Source organism: Euphorbia lathyris, chromosome 2, assembly GCF_963576675.1.
Source record: "Euphorbia lathyris chromosome 2, ddEupLath1.1, whole genome shotgun sequence".
Classification (NCBI taxonomy): domain Eukaryota; kingdom Viridiplantae; phylum Streptophyta; class Magnoliopsida; order Malpighiales; family Euphorbiaceae; genus Euphorbia; species Euphorbia lathyris.
This window is the reverse complement of record NC_088911.1, coordinates 46,645,821-46,656,851: the sequence shown is the minus strand read 5'-3', so window position 1 is coordinate 46,656,851 and position 11,031 is coordinate 46,645,821. Positions and strand designations below refer to the sequence as shown.

Here is an 11,031-nt window from a genome sequence, read left to right as displayed (position 1 = left end):
GATCTCCTTCCCTTGCCGCTACACTCCTCCACCTGTACTCCGCCGGCTGATTCCACCACTAGCCGCTCCTTGGATCCACCATCAGAGCCGCCTGAATGCCCCTCGCTGCCTTCCAGACCGCCGCGGATCCACCCCCAGACCGCTGCACGACCCCACCGCCGTTGCTCCCTGAATCGCCGTCGCCGTCATAGTAGAACCGCTGGATCTACCGCCCACCATAGACGCCGTCGCGGATCTAGAATCGCCCATTAGGGCACCGCTCGCCCCACCCGCTAAATCACCTCGTCTCACGGTCGCCGACACCGATCCGCCGCCTCCTCCCGATCTCGAGCACTCCCGCCGCCCAACGCTTTCGTTCTCCATCGCTTCCTTCGCTAACAGAGAGAGAGCATCAAAAAGAAAATAATAAATCTGAAAGAAAGAAAGATTTGGGAGATAGAAGATAGATCTGAAGGAAAAAAAACAGATCTGAAAAAGAAAATACAGATCTGTAACTTTTACTTTCTTTTATTACTTTAATTAATGACCTAGTAATTAACAAATTTTTATTTTAATTATTATTATAAATTATAAATATAGATAAATAACTTTTCTATTTTCCTTCGGTTATAATTTTGATTTTTTAATACATTGACAACTCATACAAAAAAAACATCTAAAACACTTTGTTTCGTTTTACTTCCTCTATATATATATATATATATATATTTGTCCATCTGAGTCAACTAATTGAATCCATTAACCATTAATCTCTATTTCATTTATCAATCGAATTCCCATCCGGTTTTAAAATATTGATTTTATTTTTATTTTTTTACTTTTTAAAGCTGATAATTTGGTTGTTGGAAAAAAAAGTTGATAGAATTTGCGAAGGGAGTAAAGTATTGAATTTGTTAAGAGTGGGAGATATAGAAATACACAGACAATAGTATATGGTAATGATACATAGAGAAAAGTCCTGACCGTTAACTCCCAAAATCTCCCGCCACTCTCTTCGCTCATTTCCTCTTTCTCCACCTCAATGGCTTCCTTTCTCTTCGGATCCATCTCTTCTCTTTCAATCTCCCTGCCTTTGCATTTTCTCTCTTTCTTTCTTTCTTTCTCTCTTACGTTCCACAAAACTTTCAAGGATTTTATCACAAGAGAGGAAGCCAAAACGAAGAAGAAGAAGAAGAACTATGGATGATAGGATTGAGGAAGAAGATAGAGAAGCATTAAAGGGTCTAAGCCCTGTCCCGGTAACGACTCGCAAGGTCTATTCATATAGCCATCAGCTCCGTAACAATTCAGGTGGCCAGAAAAAATACCAAGTAAGAAAACACAGCCTTGACAATATCGCATCTCCTACTGATCGCCCCTTAGATTCCAACGATGATGATTTCTTCCCCCACGCTTCATCTCCGACTGGTGGATTTGTTGGTGAAGACCACCCACCGCAGAGGCTTGATTCATGTCTTTCATTGGACAGTCCTCCCGCTGATCATCTTCGGAAAAACCAGCTATTGCAGGAATTTGTCGCAAGTGGGGGAACTGGGATTTTTAAGGCTCCAACCCGTGCAAGTGTTCATCCGGGACGGCCGCCTTGTTTGGAGCTGAGACCACATCCTCTTAGAGAAACCCAGGTGGGCAAATTTTTGAGAAACATGGCTTGTACAGAGACGCAAATGTGGGCTGGTCAGGAGAGTGGAGTTAGATTTTGGAATTTTCAGGATGCCTACGAGCCAGGGAATGGGTTGGGGGGTAGGGTGAGAAGGGGCGACGAAGATGCGGCACCGTTTTATGAATCTGTAAACACATCGCCCACTATGTGTTTGATAATTGACAATGGGAATAGGTTGGTTTGGACCGGACATAAAGATGGTAAGATCAGGTCTTGGAGAATGGATCACCCTAAGAATGATGATGCTCCTTTTAAAGAAGGATTATCATGGCAAGCTCATAAAGGTCCCGCTCTTTCAATAGTAATGAGTTCTTATGGTGAGTTTTCTTTTCTTTTGCTGTTTAACATTTGTCGAATTTGCCTTCCAAATAATTCGGGAGCAGGAACACTTTTTCTGATGAAGTAGCAGCAAGTGTAGGGAGATCATTATACAAGGGTGAATTGTATTAACCTATTGTGGTTCTTCATTTAAAATTGATGCTACTTATTTTGATTTTCGTCCTTATACAAGGGTGAATTGTATTAACCTAATGTATGCACAGGTCCGGTTAAACTTGCATATTTGTTATTCCTTAGTTTTAAGCTGCATATAGATTCAGATTCTGGGGAACTTTTTAAGTACTCCTAAATAGTGAATGACCTTGAGAGTTGAAATGTTTAAATTCACATACACCAGTAGCTGTAGATTTGCTCTTCTCAATCTTCTTTTTCTTTTTATCCAGGTGATATGTGGTCTGGTGGTGAGAACGGTGCTATTAAGATCTGGCCATGGGAAAGCATTGAAAAATCTCTTAGTCTTTCACCAGAGGAAAAGCATATGGCTGCTTTATTGGTAGAGCGGTCACACATTGACCTTAGGAGTCAAGTGACTGTAAACGGTGCTTGTATTATATCTTCTACTGAAGTGAAGTGCATGTTGTCTGATTCAGTTAGAGTTAAAGTTTGGTGTGCCCAGCCTCAGTCCTTCTCGCTATGGTAGGCTTTTACTTCAACACATTTCTTCCTACCTTATTGACATCATGTGGTGATAACTAACTTAAATTATGGCATTGACAATCGATTTCTTCTGTTCACTAAGATAGTTTGGACTATTTAATCTTCATTCTTTAATTTGCCAGGCTTGTAAAAGCTCAATATCATGGAGCATTTGCAAGGGAGGATGAAATAAGTAAATTTATTTGTTACTTATTATTTCTGCAGGGATGCTCGTACAAAGGAGCTTCTGAAGGTATTTAATATTGAGGGTCAAATTGAAAATCGGGTAGACCTGTCATCATCACAACAACCACAAGATCAGCCAATGGAAGATGAGATGAAAACAAAATTTGTTTCAACATCAAAGAAGGACAAACCCCAAAGTTTTCTCCAACGTTCTCGAAATGTCATATATGGAGCTGCAGAGCAAGTTCGACGGTTTACCAATAAAACAACATTTGTCGATGAGAAGAAAACAGAAGCTTTGGTGCTAACTGCAGATGGAATGATATGGACTGGATGTTCTAATGGCCTCCTTATACAATGGGATGGAAACGGAACTCGTGTACAAGATTTTACTCACCATTCTTCTACCGTTCAATGTTTCTGCACTTTTGGAACACGAATATTTGTGGGTTACGTGAGCGGCGTTGTCCAAGCATTGGATCTTGAGGGAAACCTTGTTGCAGTATGGGTTACTCATAGTAATCCTGTACTAAAATTAGCAGTTGGTAATGGTTATATCTTTAGCTTGGCTACTCATGGAGGTATACGTGGATGGAATCTTGCATCTCCAGGACCCCTTGACAATATCATACGATCAGAATTAGCACAAAAAGAACTCGTATATACAAGACAAGACAGTTTCAGAATTCTAGTTGGCACATGGAATGTTGGGCAGGGAAGAGCATCTCAAGAGGCGCTTACGGCATGGTTAGGTTCTACTGCATCAGATGTTGGCATTATTGTTGTTGGATTGCAAGAGGTAGAGATGGGTGCAGGTTTTCTTGCAATGTCTGCTGCCAAAGAAACTGTAAGATTGACTTTCATGACTTCATTGATATTGATGATGAATTCATTATTTACTTGGATTTTTTTTTCATGATTCCATATGAAAATTTAACTGTTTGAAATGTTGGCATATGTCACATATCATGGCATAAAAAAAGTACTATTATTTTATTTTATTTTTGTTATAGAACTACGACTATGATAGAAAAACAAATATTCTCTGAAGTTTCCATGTCATAATTATGCTTTAGTGCATGAATAACGTTCGTTTTCAAATCATATTTATCCTAGCTGTAAAATTATTCAGCTGCAGCATATATCGCTTGAGTATTACACTTTGGTCTCTTGCACGCATCACTTGTCACTTTCTGATTTCTTTTTTCATCTCTAAAATCATTTCTAACTGAAGCCTAATGTTTCAATTGTTCTGAGAGATTACCTGACTCATGTTTCACCAATTCTCAATGGTAAACTATGTTTTCGGAATGTCTTCTTGATTTAATTTAGTTCTGTGAATGCCTTTTTTTTTAAACATTTATTTGAATTAAATTGATCGAGGGCGAGCCTTGGTGCAACGGTAAACGTTGTTGTCGTGTGACCAAGAGGTCACGGGTTCGAGTCTTAGGAGCGGCCTCTTGCCAAATAAATTGTCAGGGGAAGGCTTGCCCCCAGTACACCCTTGTGGTGGGACCCCTCCCCGGACCCTCGCTCAGCGGGGACGCGTAGTGCGACCGGGCCGCCCTTTTTTATTTGAATTAAATTGATCAGTGGATCGACTGCAGGATTTTATTAAAATCCAGTTGAAAGTCAACCTAGGATTATGATCACTGACAGTAGCTCTCTGTTAAGCCTTTTCTTCATTTGATGCCTTTTGTGTCTATGTATGAGTATGCATTGTACATTGTCCGCTTATTTATAGATTATGTTATATCTTGTTTATGTTCCAATTGTAGGTTGGGCTTGAAGGGAGTTCTGTTGGGCAATGGTGGCTGGACAATATAGGAAAGGCATTAGATGAGGGAACAACTTTTGAGCGCATGGGTTCTAGACAGCTGGCTGGCCTGCTTATATCTCTTTGGTTAGTAATATTTAAAAATGAGTTTCAAACTTAGTTTGTTATTTCATGTATGAAAGCTCCTCTTAATCTTTCTTTGCATTTTGGGAACACCTTAACCTGCCCTGTAAATATCCTGCATCCCTATGTTTCTTTTGAACTTATATTGTGAGTTCTAAATTAGGGTGAGGAAGAATCTTAGAGCACATGTTGGGGATGTTGATGCTGGAGCAGTTGCTTGTGGCTTTGGACGTGCAATTGGTAATAAGGTGAATTTACTGTCATTCGTAGTGCTTATTTCATGTATGGGAGTTAGAAATCAGTTTTTCCATTTTTGTCCTAAAAACAGAACATATATAAAGCCAAAAGATTAACATGTTAGGTTTTGCAGTATCAACTGTAAATCTTGTATGCGAATGACTTTTCTCAATGATAATAGTAAAGCTTTATTAGCTTTCAATTACATTTCAGATGAAAGTTTTAGAACTCTGGTTTTAGAATGTCTTATCATCTATTCTCGTAAACTGGATATAGCTGGGTGGTTGGACCTGCTAATTTAGGAGCCAGATCAAGCATAATTTCCATCTAATAGTGATGATGTTCGGTTCATATTAGTTTCAATTGCATTTTTGCAGTAAAAGTCTTAGTCGCTGTCGCTTTTAATATTTACCTGTTTTAGAATATCTTTAGTTTCTATTTTCGTAAACTGGATAAGAGTGGATGGTTGGAGTTGTTGAATTAGGGACCAGATCAATCATGTATTGTAATTTAGTTTTTTTTTTTTGTGGTACTTTTAACATTCTTATCTATTTTCCATTCTTCGACTTGTTTTTATATTGTCAAACTGGTTAGTTGACTGGTATACTAATTATATGATTTTCAAACTACTTCAAAGTATAAATCGGAAATCGAAATATGTTCTTACTTGGCAAAGTTTAAAAAAAATAATAAAAAAATAAAAAAATGTGTATTTATTTCTCTTACAAAACCCTGTAAAAATGATCACAGGGCTTCATATATACAAAATCTGTGAACTGAGCTGATTTGCACTGGATTTCAATTCTTATTATATGCAGTAAACCCAAGTAGAAGACAGTGAATTGACTTGGATGAATAGAGTTCCACAGTTTTGATCTGTGATATTCAGGGAGAGAATTTTTTGTTTCAACAATATTCATTAGTATCTGTCAGCTATTAATATGAAGGGGATCTTTAACTATCAGCTTGAGCTTTTAGTTCAAAGGGTTCCATGACATGGTATCAGAGCCACTTTGACCAAATGGTCCTGGGTTCGATTCCTGGCAGCCCCATTTGTCGAGTTATTTGCAGGACATGGTAATTTGGGCCTGTGTTGTGCACGCTTCAAGCCTAGTAGGCATTCGCGTGTGGGGGTGTGTCAGCTATTAATATGAAGTGGACCTTTAGCTATCAGCTTGAGCTTTTAGTTCAAAGGGTTCCATGACGGTATCCAAGCAAATAGGTACCTCAGCAGTCGCGTATCTTGCAATATATGAATTTTGCTTTTGCTGGGATAATTACACCTTGGAAGAGTTGCATATAAAAGCAATTTCATGCAATGTCGTAACTAGAGCTAGAGTAGTTCACCTCTTTTTTTTCCAACATTGATGTAAAATAACTGTTGTAAGTGCAGAATGACATCGAGTTTCAATGCTTTTTCTCATATTTGGTGGATTACTTTTTCTTTGCAGGGAGGTGTAGGTTTGAGGATTAGGGTTCTTGACAGGATAATGTGCTTTGTGAACTGTCACTTGGCTGCACATTTGGAAGCAGTTACTCGACGGAATGCTGATTTTGATCACATTTTTAAAAACATGGTCTTCAGCCGGTCTTCAACCCTTCCAGCAGCTGGTATGGTGCGACTCCTGTTTTTGTGTTGCTCTCTTGCCTTGTCCACATATTTATTTTGGCTGCTTTATATTTCTGGCTTGCCATTGGTCCTATGTATTGCAGCTGGTGTCTCAACAACCACTCAAGCGCTCAAGGGTACAAATGTATGTTTCTGTTCTATTTGTTGTTACTTTCCTCAACAGTATTTCGCTCATTATATTTAATGTGATCATCTTTACTGGCTACAATCAACTGCTTACCGTGTCGTGCGGTTTTCCCAGGCTGTAAGTGCCAACACTGAGGACATAAAGCCTGAACTATCAGAGGCAGATATGGTCGTGTTTCTTGGTGATTTTAACTACCGGCTTTTTGGTATATCTTATGATGAAGCGAGGGATTTTGTTTCACAAAGAAGCTTTGATTGGCTTAGAGAAAAGGACCAGCTTCGAGCAGAAATGAGATCAGGAAAAGTTTTTCAAGGAATGCGTGAAGCACTCATCAGATTCCCTCCTACTTACAAGTTTGAGAGAAACCTACCTGGTTTAGGAGGTAAAATTGTTTCAGCTTATTGGTTCATGGGTCTTGGCTTCTGTGAAAAATCTCGAAAATGGTCTTTTATTTATTTTTTAAAATTTGTATTTTCGAGTCGGTTTCATTATTTATATATTATTTATTTTTACGTAATATCATTCAGTTTGGATCTTCGATCACACATATTCTTCACAGGATATGACTCTGGGGAGAAAAAGCGCATTCCTGCTTGGTGCGATAGAATAATATTTCGTGACAGTCGGTTGGCTTCAGTTTCTGAGTGCAGCTTAGAATGTCCTGTAGTCTCATCAGTTTTACAGTATGGTTTGAACTAAGAATTTCGGAGCATTCTTTCATCCTTATTTATTCTTAGAGTTAATTACTTGAAACCCACTAGGTTTATCTCTATATACACTCCTGTACCCTACTGTTTCAAAATTAGCATTTATAATCTTTATATTATTATTGATTAAGCTGTCAACTTGAAAGCTGAGGACTTAATTCAATTATAAAATACGGAAATCAATAAGTGCTAAACTTACAACATTCATTTTTTATGTTCTCCTTCAATGACCCAATTGCAGAGCCGTGGGAGGCCAAACTTGCTAATTTTCAAACAGTAGAAGGTAGTGTGTGTGTTAGGGTAAACTTGAAGGGTTTTAGCAATGAACCGATTTTCTAACATTTGTTCTGTATGTATTGAGGTATGAGGCTGTCATGGAAGTGACAGAGAGTGACCACAAACCTGTTCGTTGCAAGTTCAATGTCCAAGTTTCCCATGTTGACAGATCAGTGAGGAGACAAATGTTTGGGGCAATCATTAATTCCAATGAGAAAGTTAGGAGTTTGCTAGAAGAGTCTCGTTATGTTCCAGAAACAGTTGTAAGCACGAATAACGTTGTCCTTCAGAACCAGGACACTTCCATTCTGCTTATTACCAACAAGTGCACCAAGGAGAAAGCAGCATTCATTGTTATTTGTGAAGGTCAATCAATAGTCAAGGATGATGGCGAAGAGGTTGAATATCGTGCTAGAGGTTGCAACGGCATCCCAAGATGGCTTGAGGTAGCTTCTCCATTATAGTTTGTAGTTGATCAATTTAGAAGCATACATGCTTCTCTGTTTTCCACCATTTTTGGGGTAATCTGTGTTGCTTTTGGTATAGGTCACACCAACTTGTGGCATAGTTAAACCTGATCAATGCGCGGAAGTAGCCGTGCATCATGAAGAGTTCCATGGTTCAGAAGATCAGGTTGATGGCATCCCACAGAACTGGTGGTGTGAAGATACACGTGATAAGGAAGTCATTTTAAATGTCATTGTACAAGGAAGCAGTTCAACTGCAACACGAAGTCACAAAATCAATGTCCGTCACTGCTTCTCAGCCAAGGGAATCCGTTCAGATTCAACTAAATTGAACAGTTCTTCAAGAAAAAATGAAAAGTTCTAGGAAATAAACAACCTTGTGAACATATTAGCCAATCGATCACTTCTTATTTCATGGATGATGATTAGCGAAATTCCTGCAGTTCTTCAAAGTAAAATCAAAGTCTGACAGTGCAAACCAGATATAACGTATCAGTACATGCTACGCACACCATTGAGGCAAGTTAGAAACTCAATCTGGTGCTGTGCTTTCTTGATGTAAATACACTGTTGACACACTCTATTTTATTCACTTTGGTAAAGGTTCATTTTATTTATAACTATTCAGTTGGATATAATTTTGGAAAGATAATTGCATTGGAACCTGTTGGAAATGTGCCTTAGTTAATTTATTAGCAGATAATGTTTTATTTAATTATTTGAATTCAGAAGAAGTTATTCAATTATTTCTTATGTTTAGGAGAAGTTATGGGAGTCAGTTGTAACTGATGTTTGTATTGCTGTATAAATTTCCTGAAGTTTAATAGAAGTTTACGTTGGTTCCAAACTCTTAAATGTTAATTACTACAAATTGGTATCAGAGCATATTATCTTGAGGGATCTGTGAGAACGGAAGCAGATGCAGTATCTTTTAATCAGGTTGCTGCACCAGTTTTTGATGGCCAGAATTAGCAAGCTTGGGATACTTTGAAGGGTCTCTATCATGGCAATGATAGAACAAGAAGAATGCAATTATTAAATCTCAAAAGAGATTTTGAGAATGGAAGAAAAGGAGACTCTATAAACTAATGACGGTGATAAATAAAATCCGATTGATGGGAGAAGATCTACCCGATAGCCGGATCGTAGAGAAGGTGCTTTTAAGTTTGCCCGAAAGATTTGAGGCAAAAATTTCATCTCTGGAAGATTCCAGAGATATTAGTCAAATTTCCTTGTCTGAATTAATCAATGCTCTACATGCACAAGAGCAAAGAAGAAGTTTAAGAAAAGAAGGAACCCAACAAGTAGTTGAAGGTGCTTAGGTTCATCTTCAAAAGGAAAAGCTCAGTCCAAATGTGCTATCTGTAGCAAGCCCGGTCACCATGAAGACGATTGTTGGCACAAAAGGAAGCCTCAGTGTCACAAGTGCAAAAGGTTTAGGCATATTCAAAAGAATTGTAGAACCAAGTTTGAAGAAAGTGTCAAGTTACATTGTTTTGAAATTGATGAGATGTGCACCAATATGAAGCATTTGGAGAGAAGTGCTCCAATTCTAGAATGGTGATGGGAAGTACATCATCAAAACAAACTTTGAATCAAGAGGGAGTGTTGAGATTTGATTAAAATGCGCTTAGCAGATTGCAGATGTGCTGACCAAAGCTCTTCTAAAAGGAAGATTCTAATATTTGAGAAACAAGTTGGGTGTTTGTAAATACTAAGGCAAGGAGGAGTTTGTTGGAAATGTGCCTTAGTTAATTTATTAGCAGATAATGTTTTATTTAATTATTTGAATTCAGGAGAAGTTATTCAGTTATTGCTTATGTTTAGGAGAAGTTATGGAAGTCAGTTGTAACTGATGTTTGTATTGCTGTATAAATTTCCTGAAGTTCAATAGAAGTTTATGTTGGTTCCAAACTTTTAAATGTTAATTACTACAGAACATTAGTCTCTTTCTTCTCTCTGCTACAGTAAATCCCTTTTATATCACCTTCGTCTGCGATGTCGCAGCAAACCCCAGCCCCAAACCACCTCCCTCCACCACCGCCGATCGGAGCGCCGCCTGAACCGCCAGACTGCAGCATGAGCCTCTCGCCTCAACCTCCTGCTCTCCCCCGCTCGTTCAAAGACACGGTCATGGGCGATTCTACCGTTCCTGAAAAACGTCCCTGCTCAAAGGACCTTGTGGGAGAAGGTGTGGTTTCTATGAATTTCATTGACAACAACAAATTGAAGCCCCAATTGCTGCTATCCAAGGAACTAAAGCAAAAGCTAGCTCAACCATGGCACTCGGCTCTAATTATCAAGCTGTTGGGCAGGAGTATTGGCTATATAGCACTTCAGAGGAGAGCTATGGAATTGTGGAAACCTAAAGGTCAGGTAGATATAATTGATCTTGACATGGGCTTTCACCTAGTCCGTTTCCACCAAGACGAAGACCGTGAGAGAGTTATGAAAGAGGGTCCGTGGATCGTGCAGGGCCACTATTTGACGGTAAGAACTTGGTATCCCGATTTCAATCCCTCTAAAACTCTTATTTATTCTACTATGGTTTGGGTCCGTTTTCCGGAACTTCCGGTGCAATACTATGATGAAGATGTCTTGCTCACTATTGGGAATATGTTTGGGAAAGCAATTAGGGTAGATAAGAAAACGGCTACTACTGCTAGGGGCCGTTTCGCTCGTGTTTGTGTCGAAATTGATCTCTCGGCTCCCCTCCTTGCCCAATTTTGGATTGATGATGAGATGTTCAGAATTGAATACGAAGGCTTACATATCGCCTGTACCCAATGTGGCCGCTACGGGCATGCCAAGGAAAACTGTAATCAACCCAGCATTATCAGAGAAGCCGCCACTGAAAGCTCAAATC

The 11,031-nt window shown here is 39.0% G+C and overlaps 1 protein-coding gene across 2 annotated transcripts; it reads left to right on the top strand.

Moving 5' to 3' along the window:
- The first annotated feature begins 885 nt into the window (after positions 1-885).
- Positions 886-8,929, top strand: LOC136218046 (type I inositol polyphosphate 5-phosphatase 12-like). Of its 2 annotated transcripts, XM_066004774.1 has the most exons (11): positions 888-1,977; positions 2,383-2,635; positions 2,861-3,668; positions 4,600-4,724; positions 4,885-4,969; positions 6,410-6,569; positions 6,672-6,712; positions 6,830-7,097; positions 7,275-7,398; positions 7,784-8,144; positions 8,245-8,929. In XM_066004774.1, exons 1-11 carry the CDS (start codon positions 1,179-1,181, stop codon positions 8,527-8,529), a joined length of 3,309 nt encoding a protein of 1,102 aa, XP_065860846.1. In that variant the 5' UTR covers positions 888-1,178; the 3' UTR covers positions 8,530-8,929. The 2 variants fall into 2 exon arrangements, with proteins under 2 accessions (XP_065860845.1, XP_065860846.1); XM_066004773.1 differs by having other exon boundaries at positions 886-1,977; positions 6,410-6,712.
- The last annotated feature ends 2,102 nt before the right edge of the window (positions 8,930-11,031 follow it).

Coding starts and splice junctions, on each gene's coding strand:
- LOC136218046 (XM_066004773.1), top strand. CDS start 1,179: ATGGATGATAGGATTGAGGAAGAAGATAGAGAAGCATTAAAGGGTCTA. Junction 2,636..2,860: donor CCTCAGTCCTTCTCGCTATG/GTAGGCTTTTAC, acceptor TTATTTCTGCAG/GGATGCTCGTACAAAGGAGC. Junction 7,399..7,783: donor GTAGTCTCATCAGTTTTACA/GTATGGTTTGAA, acceptor GTATGTATTGAG/GTATGAGGCTGTCATGGAAG.